Source organism: Scyliorhinus canicula, chromosome 9 (assembly GCF_902713615.1).
Source record: "Scyliorhinus canicula chromosome 9, sScyCan1.1, whole genome shotgun sequence".
Lineage (NCBI taxonomy): Eukaryota > Metazoa > Chordata > Chondrichthyes > Carcharhiniformes > Scyliorhinidae > Scyliorhinus > Scyliorhinus canicula.
The window spans coordinates 191,251,272-191,275,297 of NC_052154.1; the positions used below are offsets into that span (position 1 = coordinate 191,251,272).

At 48.6% G+C, this 24,026-nt stretch overlaps 1 protein-coding gene across 4 annotated transcripts in view; it reads right to left on the minus strand.

Annotated features, from left to right (window-relative positions):
* Window positions 1-24,026, minus strand: part of prmt3 (protein arginine methyltransferase 3) — a 273,568-nt gene that overhangs the window by 172,121 nt on the left and 77,421 nt on the right. For all 4 annotated transcript variants that reach the window (XM_038808358.1, XM_038808357.1, XM_038808355.1 and 1 more), the window contains exons 9-10: window positions 21,726-21,847; window positions 16,515-16,614 (exon numbers count right to left, since the gene is read on the minus strand). In XM_038808358.1, coding sequence (XP_038664286.1) covers window positions 16,515-16,614; window positions 21,726-21,847 — 222 coding nt within the window. The remainder of the gene's footprint in view (window positions 1-16,514; window positions 16,615-21,725; window positions 21,848-24,026) is intronic.

Sequence of the window (24,026 nt, forward strand, 5' to 3'; positions counted from 1 at the left end):
AAACCCCATTCAGGGTTCCCTACTCCTGCCCGCCTTGCCCTTCACCCTAACAGGCCCTGAACTCTAGCTATTTCACTTTTAAAGGTCTCCCACTTGCCGGAGGTCACTTTGCTCTCAAACAAGCTACTCCAATCAATCCTTGCAAGCTCCTGTCTCATTCCATCAAGATCCACCTTGCCCCAATTTAGAGCTTGCACCTGTGGACCAGTTTTGTCCCTTTTAAAATTAATAAACTATGGTCACTGGTAACAAAGTGGTCCCCCACCGTCACCTCCACTTGCCCTGCCCTATTTCCCAAGATGTGAAGATGCCGGCGTTGGACTGGGGTGAGCACAGTAAGAAGTCTTACAACACCAGGTTAAAGCCCAACAGGTTTGTTTTGAATCACTAGCTTTCGGAGCACTGCTCCTTCCTCAGGTGAATGAAGAGGTAGGTTGCAGAAACATATATATAAACAAAGTCAAAGATGCAAGACGATACTTTGAATGCCGATAATGTCGCATTACATTCGCCCCCCACCATCTGGCCTGGGCTTGCGAAATCCCATCAACTGTACTGGCTTGAGACAATTCACACCTCTTTAACCTGGGATTACCCCTCTCTCTGGATCTGTAAAGACTTAATTACCTGCAAATGCTCGCATTCAAAGTATCATCTTGCATCTATGACTTTGTCTATATATATGTTTCTGGAACCTACCTCTTAATTCACCCGAAGAAGGAGCAGTGCTCCAAAAGCTCGTGATTCGAAACAAACCTGCTGGACTTTAACCTGATGTTGTTAAGACTTCTTACTAATTCCCAAGAGTAGGTCACGTTTTGCCCCTTCCTGAGTAGGAGTCTCCACACACTGCCCCAGGAAACATTGCTGAACACACTTAACAAATTCCACCCCATCTAACCCCTAAACACTACGGTAGTCCCACTCTATGTTAGGAAAATTAAAATCGCTTAGTATGCCAACCCTATTACGCCTGTAAGTCTCCCCAATCTCCCTGCATTTGTTCTCCTAATACCTATTGACTATTTGGGTGGGCGATAGTACACAACTCCATTTAAGTCACTATTCCCCATCTTATTTGTTAGTTCCATCCACAAAGCCTCGCTGGGTGATCCCTCGGTTATTTCATCGCTGACTACTGCCGTGATGCTCCCCTTAATCAAAAATGCAACTCCCCCTCTTCTCTTTCCTCCAACTCTGTCCCGCACCTGTTCCCTGGAACATTGAGCTGCCAGTCCTGTCCTCCCTCAGAAATGTTTCAGTTATGGCTATAATAGAACATACAACATAGAACATAGAACGATACAGCGCAGTACAGGCCCTTCGGCCCACGATGTTGCACCGACATGGGAAGTCAAAAACTAAAGGCCATCTAACCTACACTATGCCATTCTCATCCATATGCTTATCCAATAAACTTTTAAATGCCCTCAATGTTGGTGAGTTCACTACTGTTGCAGGTAGGGCATTCCACGGCCTCACCACTCTTTGCGTAAAAAACCTACCTCTGACGTCTGTCCTATATCTATTACCCCTCAATTTAAGGCTATGCCCCCTCGTGCTAGCCACCTCCATCCGCGGGAGAAGGCTCTCACTGTCCACCCTATCTAACCCTCTGATCATTTTGTATGCCTCTATTAAGTCACCTCTTAACCTTCTTCTCTCTAACGAAAACAACCTCAAGTCCATCAGCCATTCCTCATAAGATTTTCCCTCCATACCAGGCAACATCCTGGTAAATCTCCTCTGCACCCGTTCCAAAGCTTCCACGTCCTTCCTATAATGAGGCGACCAGAACTGTACGCAATACTCCAAATGCGGCCGTACCAGAGTTTTGTACAGCTGCAACATGACCTCATGGCTCCGGAACTCAATCCCTCTACCAATAAAGGCCAACACACCATAGGCCTTCTTCACAACCCTATCAACCTGGGTGGCAACTTTCAGGGATCTATGTACATGGACACCGAGATCCCTCTGCTCATCCACACTGCTAAGAATTTTACCATTAGCCAAATATTCCGCATTCCTGTTATTCTTTCCAAAGTGAATCACCTCACACTTCTCTACATTAAACTCCATTTGCCACCTCTCAGCCCAGCTCTGCAGCTTATCTATGTCCCTCTGTAACCTGCAACATCCTTCCACACTGTCTACAACTCCACCGACTTTAGTGTCGTCTGCAAATTTACTCACCCAACCTTCTGTGCCCTCCTCTCGGTTATTTATAAAAATGACAAACAGCAACGGCCCCAGAACAGATCCTTGTGGTACGCCACTCGTAACTGAACTCCATTCTGAACATTTGCCATCAACCACCACCCTCTGTCTTCTTTCAACTAGCCAATTTCTGATCCACATCTCTAAATCACCCTCAATCCCCAGCCTCCGTATTTTCTGCAATAGACGACCATGGGGAACCTTATCAAACGCTTTACTGAAATCCATATACACCACATCAACTGCTCTACCCTCGTCTACCTGTTCAGTCACCTTCTCAAAGAACTCGATAAGGTTTGTGAAGCATGACCTACCCTTCACAAAACCATGCTGACTATCCCTAATCATATTATTCCTATCTAGATGATTATAAATCGTATCTCTTATAATCCTCTCCAAGACTTTACCCACAACAGACGTGAGGCTCACCGGCCTATAGTTACCGGGGTTATCTCTACTCCCCTTCTTGAACAAAGGGACCACATTTGCTATCCTCCAGTCCTCTGGCACTATTCCTGTAGCCAATGATGACATAAAAATCAAAGCCAAAGGCTCAGCAATCTCTTCCCTGGCTTCCCAGAGAATCCTAGGATAAATCCCATCAGGCCCCGGGGACTTATCTATTTTTACCTTGTCCAGAATTGCCAACACTTCTTCCCTACGCACCTCAATGCCATCTATTCTAATAGCCTGGGTCTCAGCATTCTCCTCCACAACATTATCTTTTTCCTGAGTGAATACTGACGAAAAGTATTCATTTAGTATCTCGCTTATCTCCTCAGCCTCCACACACAACTTCCCACCACTGTCCTTGACTGGCCCTACTCTTACCCTAGTCATTCTTTTATTCCTGACATACCTATAGAAAGCTTTTGGGTTTTCCTTGATCCTACCTGCCAAAGACTTCTCATGTCCCCTCCTTGCTCGTCTTAGCTCTCTCTTTAGATCCTTCCTCGCTTCCTTGTAACTATCAAGCGCCCCAACTGAAACTTCACGCCTCATCTTCACATAGGCCTCCTTCTTCCTCTTAACAAGAGATTCCACTTCTTTGGTAAACCATGGTTCCCTCGCTCGACCCCTTCCTCCCTGCCTGACTGGTACGTGCTTATCAAGAACATGCAATAGCTGTTCCTTGAACAAGCTCCACATATCCAGTGTGCCCAACCCTTGCAGCCTACTTCTCCAACCTACACATCCTAAGTCATGTCTAATGGCATCATAATTGCCCTTCCCCCAGCTATAACTCTTGCCCTGCGGGGTATACTTATCCCTTTCCATCACTAACGTAAAGGTCACCGAATTGTGGTCACTGTTTCCAAAGTGCTCACCGACCTCCAGATCGAACACCTGGCCTGGTTCATAATATCCCAATACCACGTGCCTCTCCATGTCCTGAGTTTATCAGCCTTACCTGTCAGCCCTCTTGCATTGAAATAGACGCAATTTAATCTGACAGGTTTTCTCCGCTCCCTGCCATGCTCCTGCCTGTCGTAGCTTGCTGTTGCCGAGTGCTGCATCTCCTTTCAGCCCCTCATTTGCTTCCCTGCAGCTGAGGATCCCACCCCCCCCCCCCTTCCCAACCCTGCCAATCTAGTTTAAACCCTCCCTTGTAGCACAAGCAAATCTGCCCCCCCAGGATATTGGCCCCTCTCTAGTTCGAGTGTCTTTTCGGATGCGTCTGTATTAATATTGGCAGTGGGAGGATCAGCATAATTGTAAGAATAATTTGCCAAGAAAGCATTTAAAAAATCATAGGCGAGTGAGGCTTATCTGTGAAGAATGTTGTCGTAATACCTGTACACCCACTCCTGCGATATCACCGACTGCCAACTGGAGCACGTTGAACTCCACTGAAGACTGATGTGGCGATTCAGAGCACACATTTTAGAATGCACAGTTATAAAAATAGAGGCATCTGAACTGGTTTGATTTCAATGAAAATGGCCTAAAAAGGAGGAAGCACTCTGCTGCCTTAACGTCTCTCAGGTGGGATGTACGTTGTGTGAAGGAAGGGCAGCTCATGAGATTTATCACAGAGACAGGTGCCTGACACAACTGGCACAGAGATACTCGCTCGTGCTGGAACACTACCTCGTTTACCGGGTAGCATTCATTTCAGCTTCTGGACCAAACACGTCGGGCGGGATTTTCTATTGGCTGACACCATAATCGGGAAACTCAATTGGGCGGAGAATCGGTTCCAACGCTGAAATCGCACGGGCTCCATTCCATGCCAAATCACCAATTCTGCGTTCACTCAACAGCGGCGTTATGGTGTTCCACTCCGCATGTACAGTAAACACCATTATCCTGTCGTTAGCTAGCCTGACCCAGTATTCTCCTGGGCCTCCGCGATTCTCCGCCTCCACTGGGCCGAATGGCACGGTTCACTTCCGTTTTTCAAAAATGGGAAACAGGCGCAGTGGCTGGGAGAGAGAGGGCGTACGGAGAGTGTCCAACATCGCCATAGCATGCTGACAGTTGTGTCGCTGTCCAGGGGGCTTCTGCCAGGGTCGGTGGGGGGGGGGGGGCGGGGAGTAGCGGGGGCGTGGCCAGGACGTCGGCTGTGGGGTTGGAGTGGACGGGCACGGAACACCATTGCCGCAGCCGGCAAGGCAGCCATGCAGCTGCGCACACTGTTAATTGTCCACTGCGAACTTAGGGCCATGGGTCGTATGGGCGTCTCCTCCAGGCCACCTCCCAGGTGCCCTCTGGCCCCAGCTGACCCAACAACAGGATGGGCTCGCTCTCGGCCAACCAGTGCCATCTTGTTGGCTGGGATGGGTGTGTGTGGGGAGTGTAATGTGTATGTGCAGCTGCAGCTTGTCAGCCTCCCGAGTGTCAATCACGGACCCGACGAATCCTGCCCCATTTCCCATTGGAATTGATTGTGTTCGACATTGCGCCAGTGCTAGCCCCTTAATGGCAGCGGAATCGGTCCAGTTTTGCTGTCAAGGAAGTCCACGAATTCTGCCCCGGCGTCAACACTTAGTCTCAGGAATGGAGAATCCCGCCCATCATTTTTCTGGGCAGGTCTACAGCAGTTACCATGGAGTTGACCACTTCATCAGGAAACCATGACATATCCTCAACAGCTGGTATTAATATACTGGACCAGATCCCAACTCATATCAGGATGCCTGGCGAGAAACCCCAACAATCTACAATGAGTAAAACTGAGGAAAGGATACCTTGGATGCATTGATTATATATCATCTATATGGAACCCGGGTCCCTGGTGCTGTGAGGCAGCAGTGCTAACCACTGTGCCAACGTGCCACCCCACACTAGGAAATGAGCTGCTTTCCAATTTTAAGGTCAAGTAATTGAGTAACAGAATCTCACACTCCAGCTGGCAAAGAGCAGTGGAGAAGGTGCTCATCTCTACTGGGGCTGGTCCAGCACACTGGGCTAAATAGCTGGCTTTTAAAGCAGACCAAGGCAGGCCAGTAGCACGGTTCAATTCCTCCCAAACAGGCGCTGGAATGTGGCAACTAGGGGCTTTCCACAGTAACTTAATTGAAGCCTACTTGTGACAATAAGCGATTTTCAATTACTTTCATTTCTCGATCGGTGCTTTGATTAAAGGACACCAATTGACTGATGCCTGCGAGGTCAGTGAAGATTATTTAACACTCTCCATTGTATAATGACGCCTCTCAATATTGCCAAAGATTTTGGCTACATCTTGGTACATCCCATTGACACTTTTAGCACTTGTGACTTCATGAGTGCCAGCAGAGATGATATTAAAGTTACAACGGGTCTACAGTATGCTCTGGAGCAGCAATGTTTAGGCCCGTGACGACAATGTGACAGTGCGACAATCAAGAAGAAAAAGTGAAGAGAAGGAGGGCCCAGCGAGACCTGCTTGAATCATACAGCACGAGACAGCATTCGCTCCATCAGTCAACAACCCTTCTTCACAAGGACAACCCCACAATGAAGCAAGCTTCCAAAGCAAATAGCTACAGATCCATCACTTGAAACATTTAAGACCCACCTTTAGATTATTTAAGTTTATAACTTTTCATTATCTGGACGCCCAGGTCAGCAGGTCACTCCTTGTTTAGCTAGCGCCACCCATATAAAAGTGTTTTTTTTTTCATTAATTTAGAGTACCCAATTATTTTTTTTTCCAATTAAGGGGTAATTTAGCGTGGCCAATCCACCTAGCCAGCGCATCTTTGGGTTGTGGGGGTGAAACCCACGCAGACATGGGGAGAATGTGTAAACTCCACATGGACAGTGACCCAGGGCCGCGATTCAAACCCGGGTCCTCAGCGCCGCAGTCCCAGTGCTAACCACTGCGCCACATGCCGCCCCACCCATATAAAAGTTGACGAAATACAGATATTAGTCTGTGGTGCAGACACAACCAAATCAGCAAATTTTCCTTTTCGGAATACCGCACATTCCCTTTGGGAAGTGAAAGTCGGAGTTGGGATTTTGCTTCCAGCACCACTTCACCCAGGACATTCGGTTATGCAAAGTGGGGAAAAGGGAGGAAGGAGCTGCAAGAGAAACAGATGATCCAGTCACATTCAGGGCCTAATAGAACAATGGAGCTTCCTCCATTAAAGCTGATGGCAATTAGACATTGCCCACAAAGGACCAGCGGCACCCCCCCCCCCCCCCCCCCCCCCCCCACTCTCTCTCCCTCCCAGAGAGGTTAATTGGTGACAGCTTGAGGGGAATCACTCCGCAAGTGTGGGGCAAGGCAAGGAGGAGGACATCCCACAAACTACCCCAGCCTGTGCGAGAATCAAGCCCCGGGCAGTACGGCGTCATTCTGCATCGCCCTCCAGCCATCTCGAGATGATAAATCATTTGACTCCAATGTGGAGAATTAATAAATGAGGAAAAATTGCAAATCCTCCCACACATTCCAAATACAAATGATCAAAAGAGTCGAGTACAACCAATTTTCGCTTGCAAAGACAAATCATTCTTTTGCATCAATTTTAAACTGATGAATCACAGGCCTCTAACTAGACTTTGTATCTCCCACGACAAATGATTTTGGCCATTCTTCTATGAAAAGTGTGAAAATTCAAATCACCAAAGTGCAATAATAACAATGCAGCCATAACTGATTATCATGGCAGTAAACAACTAAAAGTTATTAATCTGCAAATGAAAATCCATTCCAAAATGTAACACTGGAGGTAGATTTTAATTTGTGTTTCACTGAAAGGGAACAGAGTTAGTTATGTGGAAGTAAATACTCAACATAAACATTTAGTGGGCAAGCTTCTTAAATTCTGACACTGCACAGCAACGAATAAAATTATAGGAGTGTTTAAAGTCCGAAATGTTTTTTATTCTCTTCAATTTTATCATCGACCCTTTGCCCTTGATAATGCTGTTGCACTGTTTGGGTTTTTGAAAGCTTACCAGTGCCATACTCTCCCTACATTATCTGTCTAAAACCTGACACCGATCAACATTTCACATGAACAAACACACACAATGTTTAATTTCAATACACGGCCAGCGAGCTGTTACAGCTTAGAAAGCAAACCATCCAGCTTGTAAAACTGCTCCGTGCACCCATTCTTTCAAAACCGAACAGGGTATAATGATGAATATTAAACAGCTGCTCAATATATTTAATAGCAATTTTTTCGGGCCTAATGACTGCAGATATTTCCAAAAAAAAATCCATTCTTATACACAATGACCTTTCAGGGAACTGAACTTTGTGAGAGCCCATTGAATCGCAGTGATTCAAGATCCAGGGGAAAAAAATATTACCACCCACATAAAAGAAACCATTTAAACAGGTCCCTTTCATTGCAGCGATACTGCAAGAAATTAATAATGCCGCAGTGTTATTATACAGGTATTGCATTCACTTCCACTACATTGAACTGTCACAGTCCAACTGCTCTACTGGTACTGCTATTCCTTCGGGAACTCTGGCATCCAGCAGTCACGACCTGAAGAAAATTGGAAAAAGAAAATCCTGATGTGACAGGAAAGCTGGATCACGTGTTTACCCAGAATGCTATATGCTACCCATTCCTAGGGGCTTTTCACAGTAACTTCATTTGAAGCCTACTCGTGACAATAAGCGATTTTCACTTTCATTCATTCCCTGCAGACCAATGTCTTCCCCAGATTCCCCCTCCATTGAGGCCTGCCTCCATCCCCCCTCTCCCCCACCCACTACACCCCGCACCCCCTCTCCCAGCTGCAGCACTCCCTCACATTCTGTACCCTCTCCAGGCCAACATTGTCCTCGGAACTTCCCTCCTTTCCAGCGTGATTTGGTCTCTCTCCTGGTGGAAATACCTTTTCTCTCACTCTCACGTTAACGATCTCCTTGTCTTGTTCCCGCGCCAACGGTAAAAGGACATTAGAACATTTCAGCATGACCCTGATGCCAGCAACTGCCCCCTCCCTCACCCTACTGCCCAACCCCAATATCCAATTTGCCAGATATCTGCCCTCCGGTTAGCTTCCCACCAGACAGGCAGTCAGCCGGGTAATCTGCCTGGATTTGGGTGGGAAATCTATTAGAAGTCCGGCAGGTCGCTCACGAAACCATGATGTTCCATTCGAATATCTCCCTCCACTCCCTTCCTGGCCCCGAGTCTGTGACAGGAGCTGACAGATCGATCTGACAGGCATAGAGCACACAGCAACAGGAAGAGGCCATTCAGCCCTGCGAGCCTGCACCACCCTTCATCTGGATCGTGGCTAATTTGTATCTTAACTCCATCCAAGGAAAATTCTGGCATCAAAGAATGGGCGAGGCGGCTTCAAAACTGGACAAAGGTTAGAACTGTACCAAACACGGCAAGTCAGATAGTGACAGTTGGTGAAAGCAAAGCACAGAGGGAAGAAGAACATTGTGTGGGCGAGGGAGGGGGAGGAGGCGGAGAGGAGACAGAGAGATAAACAAGGAGAAAGAAATAATTATAATTTTTGAAGCAGCAGACATAAATTTGCAACTGACAGCAGAGGATACCCAGTGAAGCAGCAGAAATGAAGGGAACTTGCAGTGAATATGATCAAAGAGAAGCTACTTAATAAAACCTTGTTTATCCAGCAGTAAACATGCATCAAGATCTCAGTGTTCCTGCTATGATGCACGCGATGTTCAATGCAGTACAAGGGCCATCTTCCAAGTGGCTGAGCAGCCGCAAAGGACACAGCTTCTGCTTCCAAAACAGGGATGCTGCTGGCTGACTGAGTCACAAGATCACCTCGTTCAGAGAGCAAGTGAATGGGGAAAAATGTGGAAAATTCATTAATTAGGATCGTAATCCATGGAGGTGACAGCAGATTGGTATACAGTCTGGGAGTCCTCAATACGACGCTGGGCCCCCATGACCCCGGGGCAGCACGGTCGCACAGCGGTTAGCACTGTTGCTCCACTGCGCCAGGGTCCCGGGTCGATTCCCAGCTTGGGTCACTGTCTGTGTTCTTGGTGGAAGACGTCAATGTCCATCGCCAAGAGTGGAGCACAATGAAAATGCTACAAACACACGCTCAAGCCTTCCTTGACGTTAATAGTTGGAACTGTTCAAACTGGTGGCAGCCTGTCCATCGAGCTGCCTCATGCTTTGAGTTCAATGCTTTGATCTTCTTCCCCGCTGTTACCAGACTCCTAAACGACCCTCTTTTGGACTGACCTCATTAACACTACACCCTGTATGCTTCATCCGATGCCGGTGCTTATGTAGTTACATTGTGTACCTTGCGTTGCCCGATTATGTATTTTATTTTATTGACTTTTCTTTTCACGTACTGAATGATCTGTTGAGCTGTTCGCAGAAAAATACGTTTCACTGTACCTGGGTACACGTGACAATAAACAAATCCAATCCAATCAACTGAATGATGAGGCAGAGCAGGGGCTGAGATGGAAAGAAAAGGAAGCAAATGCTGCGCTCTAGACCCCATAACTTATGAGACATCCTGCTCCATGTGCTCAAAGATCTGGGCGCCAAGAATTGGCCTGTTCGGTCACGTGAAAGCCCATGGCAGAAACTCACAACACGGGGCAGATTTTGTCCTCCAATCAAGGGGAAGCCGACAGAGAGGCTGGAGTTACGAATTCCGCCCCTCAGGGACAGGAAGCCCTGCCTCAGAATGCTGCCAGCCAATCAGATGGCCAGCAGCCCTGCAAGCGCCATCTGATTGTCGCTGGAGCTGGACACCAAGGTACCTGGCAGGGAGTGCACCATGCTCAGGGCAGCAAACTCTGGGGATGGGGTTGAGGGGAGGTGGGGTGGGGGGCAAGTCTGATGGGCCAGTAAGGGGGGGGGGGGGGGGGGAAAGGGTGAAGTATGATATTGGCGGTGGTTGGGGATGCCTCCAGTAGGCACAGTGGACCCACAAAGGAGGTCCAGGTCCCAACCCCCCCCCCCCCCCCACCACTTACCTGACACCAGCCCACACAGGTAAAGGGGGTCCACACAGCTTCCTATTTGGCATGGGCCTTACCCTGATAAAATAGCAGTAGGGGCAGGACCATGAATTAGCCACTTCAGGGTCTCAATAGGCCCAAGGGTACTGTCCAACACCTCCACCATCCGCTCCAGATCCTCATACTGGTCGGGGGTACGTGGGTGGGCGGGAGGAAGAGCAGGTACTGGATTTTGTAAGCCTCCCCAACCTTCAAACCTTTTCTTGCATCTTTGACTTTGTCTATGTATATATATATATATATGTTTCTGGAACCTAACTCTTCATTCACCTGAGGAAGGAGCTGTGCTCCGAAAGCGATGATTCGAAATAAACCTGTTGGACTTTAACCTGGTGTTGTAAGGCTTCTTACTGTTCAAAGCTTTTGACAGAGCAGCATAAAATTCAGCCCATAATTTCACTCCAAGAAGAAATCCTGATCCCAAATCTTGGACTCTCCAGCCGGAGGTAGTTTCCCTCTATCTCACCCTTCCTGATTCCTTTAACAACTTTAAAACCCTGATCAAACTATCCCATAAGCTTCAAAATTCCATGGATTACGACCCTAGTTAATGAATTTTCCAGTTTTCCCCATTCACTTACTCTCTCAATGAGGTGATCTTGTGAATCAGTCAGTGTGCGGTCCATCTCCCGCGCCACTACCCTCACCCCCTCCACTCCCACCCAGAACAAGAGTCCTCCTCGTTCTCACATTTCATCCCACCAGCCTCCGTATGCAAAGCATAATCCTCCATTTTCGCCAACTCCAGCGTGATGCCACCACCAAGCACATCTTCCCTTCACTCCCTCTGTCAGCATTCCACAGAGACCTTTCCCTCCGAGACAATCTAGTCCACTCCTCCACCATACCCAGTACCTCACCCATGGCACCTTCCCATGCAATCGCAGAAGGTGTAATACCTACCCCTTTACCTCTTCCATGCTTAACATCCCAGGCCCAAAACACTCATTCCAGGTTAAGCAGCATTTCACTTGCATCTCTTCCAATTTGGTCTATTGTATTCGCTGCTCCCAATGTGGTCTCCCCTATATCGGAGACACCAAATGCAGACTGGGTGATCTCTTTGCTGAGCATCTTCGGTCTGTGCGTATCAGGATCCTGACCTTCCTGTTGCTTGCCATTGTAACAAAAGACCCTGTTCCCATGCCCACATGTCTGTCCTTGGCCTGCTGCAATGTTCCAGTGAAGCTCAACGCAAACTGGAGGAACAATATCTCATCTTCCGGTTAGGCACGCTACAGCCTTCCGGCCTGAACATCGAATTCAACAACTTCAGATGATCAGCTCTACCCCACCTCGACCCATTTGTTTTCATCCCATTTCATTTTAACTGTCTTTTACCATTTCTTTCGCTCTTAATATATATTTAATTCCCCCCCCAATCTTATCCACCTTTCCTTCACCTTTCTTGTCTTTGCTTCCCCCCCCCCCCCCCCCCCCCCCCACCACATCTACAGGTCATCCTCTGATGTTAGTTTCCCTGCCGTTTGACCTTTCACATCTTTTGTTCTCTCTGGGTATCCCTTGGTATCTGTGGCTATTAGCACCCGGTTTCCCTGGGTTTCTGTGGCTATGACTCATCTTTCATTCTCACTCCACAGTATAAATATTTTCCACTTTCTCTGTCTGTTAGCTTTGACAAAGAGTCATGGGACTCAAAACGTTAGCTCTTTTCTCCCCCGACAGATGCTGCCAGACCTGCTGAGATTTTCCAGCATTTTCTCTTTGGTTTCAGATTCCAGCATCCGCAGTAATTTGCTTTTATTCAGGACTTTAGAAAGCTCTGTTTGGGGCCACCGCAGTCCAAACGGAATTGATTCTTTCCAAAGACACCCACAGGCGAGTACCACCTTCACGAGGCCTCACAACCACAAGGGAAAAAAGATCCTGGGCGGGATTCTGTGATCCTGAGGCTAAGTGTTGACGCCGTCGGAAACGGCGTTGGGTTTCCCGACGGCATCAACACGGCCTCAGGATCATCAATTGCGGCCCCCTACAGGGCCCCCTCCTCCCCGTCACAGGCCGCACCCGGAGCCTTCCACGCTGCGGTCCCGCCGGCTGAGAGCAGGTGTGAACGGCGCCGGCGGGACTCGGGTTTTTTTTAACGACGGCCGCTCGGCGGGCTGGCCGCGTAGAATGGCCCCTGGCAGCCGCCGCGCCAACCACGCCGGCGCCAATTCTCCGCTCTGCAGAGAATCGCGTCCCGGCGTCAGGGCGGCGTGTCGCGGTTCTCGCCGGTCAGCGGGGATTCTCCGGTCCGACCCCGGGCTGAGAGAATCCCACCCCCTCTGCAAAGAAGAACGGTCAGCGGGTTTATGGGTGCTCGAGTGTCCCAGGCCCATACGGTGGGGCCTGGTCTCCTGTCGCCTTGGAACCGCCTTGCCACTGGGCCAAGGCCTTGCTCCATGAAACCCGTGTGGTAGTTGGAGTGCAACGGCCCCTCCAGGTTAAAATAACTCGACTACAGACATCTTTCAACCCTTGAAATGAAGTTCAGGACCTGGAACGTCAGGTCCATCATGGAAATCCCCAACCGCGACACAGCGGAAGGGAGTACTGCTAATCACCGCCTGGAAGCTCAGGCGTTTCGACATTGATGTCACCGCTCTCACCGAGACCCGGCGGGCAGGGGAAGGCCAGTTCGAGGAACAAGGTGATGGTTACACCTTCTGGAAAGGTAAACCAGAAGATTGCTGCCTCCACAGGGTCGGCTTCACCATTAGATACAAACTAGTTGGCCGTCTCAGAGACTCCCCCTGTGAGATAAACCAACACTTCATGACCCTTTGGCTCACCCTAGCCCAGAGCCAGTGTGTTACAGTCCTCAGCGCATGTGCCCCAACACTGGAAGCTACGACAAGTCCAAAGAGGAAGTTTACAATCCTTGCTCAGAGTCCCAAAAAGCTGATCTGCTTGGCAACTTCAAAGCCAGAGTTAGAAAGGACACAGACCTCTGGGAGGCTTAGTTGGCAGAGAGGGCACCGGGACATCTAACAACAACGATACCCTGCTCTTGACAAAATGCCGAGAACACGGCCTGGTCATAACCCAACACCTTGTTCCATCGGAGAGACAAGTCCAAGTTCTCATGGCATCATACTCACTCCAAGCACCGACACATGCTCGACTACATGATTGGCCAACTGAGAGACCACAAGGATGTGTGTACTACCCGCACCAGTCTGCTGGATGGACAACCATCCATTCAGCTCCGTAGTCAACATCAATGCAACTTCAAAGCAGCAATAGCAACAGGAACAATGCCGGAGGAAAAGTAACACAAACATTCAAAGACCCCGATAAGAGAGACCTATTCAGCCAGCGCCTCATTACTAACCTGACCATTCCCAATAACCCAGAGTCACAGAGTTTCCACAGCATCTGGTTTGCCCTCCAGGCGCCAATATCAGCAACTGTGACAAGCCCTTTGGTCACGACGACTGGTTCGATGACAATGACCAGGAGACCCAGGAGCTGAGAAACTGCAAACGCAAAGCTTTTCTGAATCTGAAACAACAACTCAACTCCAGAGCAGGAGAGCAGCTCAACAGACAGCTGAAGGCTGAGCTTCAACAGAAAACCCACGACCTAAAGAACAGATACATTGGGACTAGGGTCAAGCAAGGTTGTGTCATTGCAACAACACTCTTTCGATCTCCCTTGTTGCAATGTTCCAACTCACTGCTGGATTGAAGCTAAACTAGAGGACAAACTGGAATCTGTCCCACCTCTGGCTACCTGCAGGCCAGGTCCAATGTCATCCCATCCCCTGTCATTGAATTACAGTACACAGATAATGTTTGCATCTGGGCATACTTGGAGCACAAGGTCCAAGCCATCGTCAACCCCTTCACCGAAGCATCCAAGTTGATGGGCCTTACACTAAACACAGAATCATCATAGAATTTAAAGCAGGAGGCCATTTGGCCCATCGAGTCCGCACCAACCCACCGAAAGAGCACCCCACCTACGTCCATACCTTCACCCTATCCCCGTAACCCAGTAACAGCACCCAACCTTTTGGACACTAAGGGGCAATTTAGCATGGCCCAATCCAGCTAACCTGCACATCTTTGGACTGTGAGAGGAAACCAGAGCACATGGAGGAAACCCACACGGCGAATGTGCACACTCCACACAGACAGTCACCGGAGGCCGGAATTGAACCGGAGGGCGGAATTCTCAGCCGGCTCCAAAAATCGCGGAGGCCGCTCCCCGCACCTAATTCACCCTCACCCTGGGGGGGCTAGGAGCAGGCGCCCGTCGTTCCCGGCTGCGACCTCGGCCGCCGGAAATGACGCCCGAACGGCGCTTTGCGGATGTCATCCGCGCATGCACAGGAACCCGCGCATGCGCAGATGACATCAGTTCGCAGACGACGCGAACCCGCGCATGCGCGGTGCCGACTTTCTCCACCGCCGCCCGGCAAGACGTGGCGGCTTGATCTTGCCGGGCGGCCGAGGGGAAAGAGTGCGTCCGTTTTGGACGCAGGCCCGACGATCGGTGGGCACCGATCGCGGGCCTGTCCCCTCCCGAGCACAGTCGCGGTGCTCCCGCCCCAATCGGGCCCCTGGATGCCCCAAACGGGCATCCAGTGCCCGTTTCACGAATGCAGCGACCAGGTGTGGTTGCTGCCGTGATGAAACGGGCGTGAAGGGCTGGCCGCTCGGCCCATCGGGCTCGGAGAATCGCCGTTCGCCGTGAAAAACGGCGAGCGCCGATTTTTCCGAGATGGGGTGGGGGGGAATCGCGGGGGCGCCAGGGGGGCGTAAAAAATGTCGGGAGGCCCTCCCACGATTCTCCCACGCCACGTGGGGAGCGGAGAATTCCACCCGGGGATCCTGGAGCTGTGAGGCCACCTGTGCCACTGTGTTGCACATCTGTAAGCCAAAGGTCCTCTGTCATCTACCAACCTGCCCTCGCCACACCGCACTGCCCCCAGTTATCAAACTCTGCTACTTGGCCATGGGCAATGGTGGACCACTTTCCATACCTTGAGAACCTTTTGTCAACAAGGGCAGAAATCAACAATAAGGTTCAACACCATCTTTGGTGTGCCAATGCAGCCTTCCATTGCCTGAACAAGAGAGTGTTTGATGGCCAGGACCACAGACCTGGCAGCAAGTTTGTGGTCTGCAGAGTGGTAGTGATGCCTATCCTCCTGCATGGTTCAGAGGTGTGGTCCTCAAAACCCTGGAGAAGTACCACCAGTGCTGCCTCCGCAAGATCCTGTGAATCCATTGGCAGGTTAGGTATATCAATGTCAGTGCTGCCGCTCAGGCCGACACCCCCAGCATCCAAGGACTGACCATGTTCGATCAGCTCCACCGGCGGGAGATATCACCCACATGCCTGACACAAGACTCCCGAAACATGCGCTCTACCCGAAGCTTCGATGCGGCAAACAAATGCCAAGAGAGCAGAGAAAACGCTTCAGGGACACACTCCTTGAAAAAGCGCAACATCCCCCACCGGCAGCTTGGAATCCCTCGCCCAGGATTGCCCGAAGAGGAGGAAAAGCAGCCGGAAAGGAGCTGAACACCGCGTCTCAACGCCAAGAGTAATCTGAGGCCATGCATCGACAGGGAGAGAGGAGCGTGGAGCAACCTGGGCACCCCACCCACCCGTTCCTCCAACCACCACCTGCCCCCACCTGTGACAGCGACTGTGGCTCAAACATTGAACTCCTGGGTCACCCGGGAACTACGCGGAAGTCATCAATCCTCGACCCCGAATTGTAACTTATCAACCGGAGAAACAGAATTCTAAAATCTTACTGTTCCAGTATATTCAGGTAATTACAATTCACACTTCGGCAATCTTATGCATTTCTCTATTCAAAACAAAAACTCACCATCCACTCTGAAATAATAATGTCCACTTGCGCAACTGGAAGTTCAACATCCTCAATCCTTCCTCTGATGAGCGTGACAACACCGTCCAGTTCATTTTCCCTGGTAGTATAAGTGAGAAGAGATTGCTATAAAAAAAATGGAATGGTGTAGTACGCAGTGTGCAACTTAATATTGGAACCTATCATTTTAATTTCCTGTCACTGACTTTGACATATAGCACCTTGAATTCAGTAAAAGTTCCCATGGGGCTTCACAGGTCTGATATTGAGCCATGGGAAGACACATTAGGTTCATTGGTCAAATCGTCACAAGACTGAACCCTCTTCAACACTGTTTGGCTGATATTTTAATAAAACTGATCACATGTAGCACAGTGGTTAGCACTGTTGCTTCACAGCGCCAGGGAGCCCGGGTTGGTTTCCTGGCTTGGGTCGGTGTCTGGGCGGAGTCTGCACGTTCTCCCCGTGCCTGCGTGGGTTTCCTCCACGTGCTTTATCACTGGTGCCCTATTTACTGTCATCAGAAATCTCAAAGGAAATTTAACTGAAATATGTACTATTGATGGTGATACATCATTTTAATCTATTAAACCTCATCAAATCCTACAGCTAAAACATTGTGTCAGTGATGAAGCCCTTGAACTTTAACAGTGCTTAAATTTAGGCTGATTATCCATTTTGAATGATTGTATATTTAAATGAAGAGAAATTCAATAACCTTTCACCTCACTGTGTACCGAGATAGCACAGTATTGCATATGCATTCAATCCATTTTAAGGCGCTGTTTTGCACACGATTTAGCATCATTGTGAGAGGACATTACTGACTGCCTTCGTGGCTGGACACGACATTAAATCGGAAAATGTGTAATGGCTACAGTTGATTCATTGGGATTACAGTACGTTACTGAGAATACTTTATAATGGGCGGCACGGCAGCATAGTGGTTTGCACAGTTGCTTCACAGCGCCAGGGACCCGGGTTTGATTGCCAGCTTGGGTCACTGTCCGCGCAGAGTCTGCACGTTCTCCCCGTGTCTGCGTGGGTTTCCTCCGGGTGCTCCGGTTTCCTCCTACAAGCCTCGAAAGATGTGCTTGTTAGGTGAATTGGACATTCTGAATTCTCCCTCAGTGTACCCGAACAGGCGCCGGAGTGTGGCGACTGGGGGATTTTCGCAGTAACTTCATTGCAGTGTTAATGTAAGCCGACTTGTGACACCAATAAAGATTATTATTATTAGAAGCCTTGAACTTTACCTGGACTCAAATTACACAGTCTCCAGGGTCCTAGAACTTTGCTTTTGTAAGTTAGCCTTAAGTACATGAATTGTACACATATCAGGAAAGGATTGGCAGGCAGGGTCTATTATCTCTTGAAAAGAGAAGGGCAAGGGATGGCCTAATAGAGGTATTTAATAATTTGAAGGATCTTAATGGAGTAGATACGGAGAGAATGTTTCCTCTCTCTATGGAAGAGCATAACTAGAGCATCAAGAAATGCAACAGGGAACTCAGAAGAAACGTCTTTGCCCAAAGATTGAATGAAAGCATGGAACTTGTGCTACAGGGAGTGGTTAAGGTGAATGTTATAGATGCACTTAATGAGAAGTTGGAGAAGCAAATGAGGGAGAAGGGGATAGAGGGTTACGATGAGGAAAGATGGGAGGGGGCTGGAGTGCCAGCATGGACTGTTTAGGGCCGAATGGCCTCTCTCTGTGCTGTATATCCCAAGTAATTGCTTTGCCACTTGTTAGACCCCCGAAATCCAATTCACCTTACACCTAGGTACTTCGGCCCACTTGACCCAGATGTACAACTCTGATCACTTGAGCTCTGCCTCACACTTTGCAAATCCAGTAAACGCTCAAAGGAACAGGAGCAGGTTCACACCGAGGAGGGGGGGTGGGGGGGGGGGGGGGGGGGGGGGCAGACAGAAAATGGGAGGACCAGCAGGAAAAAAAAGTGATCAAATAAAGGAAGAATGAATGGAGACGACAACCTGGGAGGTCGAAGGACATCAGTTTACGACAGGAAGAAGAATGGAAGAGAAGAGGGTCAAAAACAGTCTGAACGAAGGGAGACGAGAGGGACAGAGGCAATTTTTATTTTGTCCACTGCGCCAAAACGTGAGATGAAAAAAAAGTTTGTTGTCAACACCTTGAAGGAAGGGAATAGAGAAAATTAACTAACTCATCCTAATAGTTTCAGGCCATCCACCGGTAACCTTGGGCATATGGTATGCACAGGGCAGCTCGGTGACAATTTATGGAGCAATCTCCATGGAAAATAATTTCCACTCTATAAATGAAAGACATTTTTCTTCAACTTGACAGTCCACCTAGATCTCTCTGCCTACCGCAGAGTAAAGAGGCAAATACAGAAATGGGTAGGTCACCCTCAAACAGTCCACTACCCCAGGTTGAAGGAAGCACACTCAGGGCTAGTTAATCCACACGTTTACCCCCCACCCCCACCAACCCCCATTCGGCGCCTTCCAACACTTGCGCCTCTGTGCAAGATTCTTGAACGAGCAGGGAAGTAAAAACCGAGAAGGAGTCGGCAAGGGGGAAAATAACAAAAAGCAGAGGTTATTCAAACGCTAAAAAACTGAGGATAGTTCCAGCAGTTTTGAGGTCAATGGAATAATTGTCATTTCAGTTCAAAGACATTAATAAAGGCTTCACCTATTAAATCATTAAGTGCCAATAATGTTCTGTGCAGTCATTTTATTTTCATAGAGTCAGAGAATTTACAGTGCAGAAGGAGGCTATTCGGCCCATCAAGTGTGCACCGGCTCTTAGAACATAGAACATAGAACAGTACAGCACAGAACACGTATCCACCCTATACCCGTAACCCAACAACCCCCCCCCTTAACCTTACTTTTTTTAGGACACTACGGGCAATTTAGCATGGCCAATCCACCTAACCTGCACATCTTTGGACTGTGGGAGGAAACCGGAGCACCCGGAGGAAACCCACGCACACACAGGGAGAATGTGCAGACTGCACACAGACAGTGACCCAGCCGGGAATCGAACCTGGGACCCTGGAGCTGTGAAGCATTTATGCTAACCACCATGCTACCCTGCTCTTGGAAAGAGCACCCTACTTCAGCCCACACCTCTCCCCTATTCCCGTAACCCAGTAACACCAGCTCACATTTTTTGGACACTAAGGGTAATTTAACATGGCCAATCCACCTAACCCGCACATCTTAGGACTTTGGGAGGAAACCGGAGCACCCGGAGGAAACCCATGCACACACAGGGAGAATGTGCAAACTCCACGCAGACAGTGACCCAAGCCGGGAATCGAACCTGGGACCCTGGAGCCGTGAAGCCAAACTGTGCTCACCACTTTGCTACCGTGCTGCCCAATTTTATTTTGCACTGTAGCCCAGTCAGGTCGACAGGCAAGCAAGCCAGTTCTTGGCTTTACTCAAGCTCTACTCTCATGACTGACCCACAGAATAAATGCTGCAACATTTATCTGAGATAATTAGCCTTTCCATCTCTCTGTCTCTCTCTCTCTCCCTCTCGCACTGAGAAAGCCTCTTCTGCTCACGTCAGCAATATACTGACGGGGAGCAGGAGCTCAAAGAGTACAACAGGCAACAAAAGCCGAAGGAAGATAAGGAGAAATTTGCCGAGTGCAGCGAGTTGCTATGAATGCACTGACTGATCCAATCGCAAAGATCAAAAGGGAAGGGAATTATAACTGACAAAGGGAAAAGACTGATATGAGGATGAGGGGGAAGAGCAAGGGGCAGCGGCAGTAACTGGCACGGGCAGGATGGGCAGAATGGCCTGCTTTCATGCTGCACAATGCAATGAAAGTTCCCTGCCACATTCCATCGCTCATGCAGTGCATGCCCGTTTCCTGGGAAACTGCTGGAATTATTCTGTGCGCTTTTGTTTGGATCCTCTCAGCTGCCCCTCTTTCTCATTCCCACCTCGCCATATTCCCACCTCGCCATATTCCCACCTCGCCATGTGCAGTGCAGCTGAGATCAAATGAAAGCTATCACTGTCCTCCTGCAATAATGTTCAAAGAGCCTGAAAAGGACCTTTTGCTTCAGCGCGAGAGAAAAATACGCGGGAAACGCGGATCAAACTGCGCACGTCATCGGGTGGCCTGTTCTGCAGCCACGCTGCCGGTGAGTCCCGGAAGGAGATCCCGGGCACACGTTCAATGTGGAAACAGCTGCAGTGGGAGGAAAGGACACAGGAGAGCGAACAGGCCAGAACAGCGCAAGCCACCGAGGGAAGGAGCTGTTAACCACGGCAATGACGGGACATCAATTCAACTCTCCAATCGTCAGCTGCCTCCACGAAACACACGGGAGGTTTGTTACGGAGACTGGCAACTGCAGAATTATGAGATGAAAAGACACAATAGACAAATACGTGGGCCAATAAGCTTTGAAAAGGCAGCAATCCAACCTCTGGGATATACAACTTAATTTACTGCACAGAACAGACCTAAATTCATATCAATAGCGGAGAGTACAAGTCTAAACTCAACTTTGTGACTTTGGATTTCCATTGCACTTGAGTGTCTCACTAGTCAAATCTAGAAGCAAAAAATGAAAAACTCAGATAACAGGTATCAGACCTGCACAGATTTCCCCCAGGATCTAAGGGCTATATCTGAAAACATACTCGGCCTCAGTAGATCGTGTTAATCTGATAATAATCCTGCACTGCTTTAAACTGAAACTCTTCTCCTTGCATCAATTAAACTCATTTAGCTAGCAATCTTGTTAATTCACTGCCTGTGGCAGGAGTGGTTAAGACCGAGCCCAGGCCAGCTCTCGCTCTTGTGCCCCATTTCCCCCTCAATGCTGTTTATTGTGGATCTCGAGGTGTAAATACTGAAATCCAATCAGCAAGCAACTTCTACTCTTAAGTTTTAATGATTCTCTGCCCCACCACGCACCATATCCATCTTCCTGAATATGCCATTATCATGACAGCTAATGTTACACTGGACAGAATAATTACTCAAGCTGGTAAAATTTATTTCCTGTGCACGATCCTTATCACTGTCCTTTTCTGTTATCTCATTCTCCCAGCGTCCCCAATCCGTCTCCTGCCTGCCTTTCAAGGCAGAGGAACGATCTCATTAAAACGGCAATTCTAAGGACAATGCCTGGAACAATGGCCCCGGAAGCTCGGGGGAGGAAAGGAGAGTGCAAAATTCATTTTACCTTACAATATCCATGGCCTGGTATATGATCTCAGACTGGTCAACTCCAATAACGTGCTTGGCCCCCGCTTTGGCTGCAAACATGGATAAGATCCCAGTTCCACATCCAACATCCAAAATAACCTGGAAGCCATTTCAACATGTTAAAGCTTGACGGATGGGTACATAAAAATATCACAGTTCCAGAACAGTATCCACAAGTTCAAATTTTTTTGTTTTCAAAACGGTCTTTCCTTCCACTCATAAAATACTAGCACTATTGCTTCACAGCTCCAAGGTCCCTGGTTCGATTCCCAGCTTGGGTCACTGTCTGTGCAGTGTCTGCACCTTCTTCCTGTGTCTGCGTGGGTTTCCTCCAGGTGCTCCGGTTTCCTCCCACAAGTCCCGAAAGAGTGCTGTCAGGTAATTGGGAGATTCAGAATTCTCCCTCTGTGTACCTGAACAGGCGCCGGAATGTGGGGACGAGGGGCTTTTCACAGTAACTTCATTGCAGTGTTGATGCAAGCCTATTTGTGACTGGAAACTGGAACGCCCGGAGGAAACCCACGCAGACACGGGGAGAACGCGCAGACTCCGCACAGACAGTGACCCAAGACGGGAATCGGACCCGGGTCCCTGGCGCTGTGAAGCAACAGTTCTAACCACTGTGCTGCCGTGCCACCCATTATCAAGTACTGCTCAGTAACGTACTGTAATCCCAATGAATCAACTGTAGCCATTACACATTGTCCGATTTAATGTAGTGTCCGGCCACGAAGGCAGCCAGTAATATCCTCTCACAATGATGCTAAATCGTGTGCAAAACAGCGCCTTAAAATGGATTAAATGCATATGCAATACTGTGCTATCTCGGTGCACAGTGAGGTGAAGGGCTATTGAATCTCTCTTCATTTAAATATACAATTAGTCAAAATGGATAATCAGCCTAAATTTAAGAACTGCTAAAATTCAAGGGCTTCATCACTGACACAATGTTTTAGCTGTAGGATTGGATGAGGTTTAATGGATTAAAATGATGTATCACCATCAATAGTACATATTTCAGTTAAATTTCCTTTGAGATTTCTGATGACAGTAAATAGGGCATCACTGATAAAGCTGCCGTAATAACGCGGGATCACGTTGACTAGGATTGCACTGAACTGTAACAAACAGATTTTTACCAGAAGCTCTACTCATCCGTGTATTCTTCATGAGAAATGCTGTCATTGCAAAATTGATTCAGTTCATTCTAATGCCGCAGATAAGCATGGATTTTCAAATACATTTTCGAAGCACGGATATTAAAGACCATAGCAGGCTACCATTGAACCCATATTACTTTAAACCAGTGTTTGTTCTCTCATAATAAATAGTTATTTCATATTAAAATAATACTGAATAAATATTAGCAGGCTTTGCACTCCCTAAGGTTAATGGGACAGCTTTGTATCACCAGATGGTATAACAACAAAAATGCATTTACATCACACCATTATTACTGTGAAACCCCAACGTGTGCAGATAGAAGTCAGCTGTTCTAGCAATGAATAGGATGTGCAGCTTAAAGTTCAGTTCAGGTTCACACAGGACGTCAAGACTGTGAATGGCCTGGTTTAGCATAACAAAGTGCTCAGCAAGGACCAAAGCATCGACGGCAAGAGGGCAGGAATTGCAAAAATGGCTATGGCAAAGTTGTAACTCACCCAAGATTCCATTCCGCCAAGCGATCTACAATTGAATCATAGAATTTACAGTGCAGAAGGAGGCCATTCGGCCCATCAAGTCTGCACTGGCCCTTGTAAAGAGCACCCTACCTAAACCCAAACCCCCTCCCTATCCCCGTAACCCAGTAACCCCGCTAAACCTTTGACCAGCTCTGACAAAGAGTCATCGGACTCGAAACGTTCGCTCTTTTCTCTCCCTACAGTTGCTGCCAGACTTGCTGAGATTTTCCAGCATTTTCTCTTTCGTTTCAAACCCCACTAAACCTTTTTGGACACTAAGGGCAATTTATCATGGCCAATCCACCTAACCCGCACACCTTTGGACTGTGGGAGGAAACCGGAGCACCCGGAGGAAACCCACACAGACACGGGGAGAACGTGCAGACGCCACACAAACAGTGACCCAGGCCGGGAATCGAACCTGGGTTCTGGAGCTGTGAAGCAACTGTGCTACCGTGCTGCCCTCGATGGATTGAGTGAAAAGGTGGCGAGGCAATGCTGACAATATCTGTGCTGATATTTCCCAAGATGCAGCACGCAGATCAGGCTCTATAGATCCTTCAGGGATTCTGGATGTGACAGTGTCAGCGGGAGAG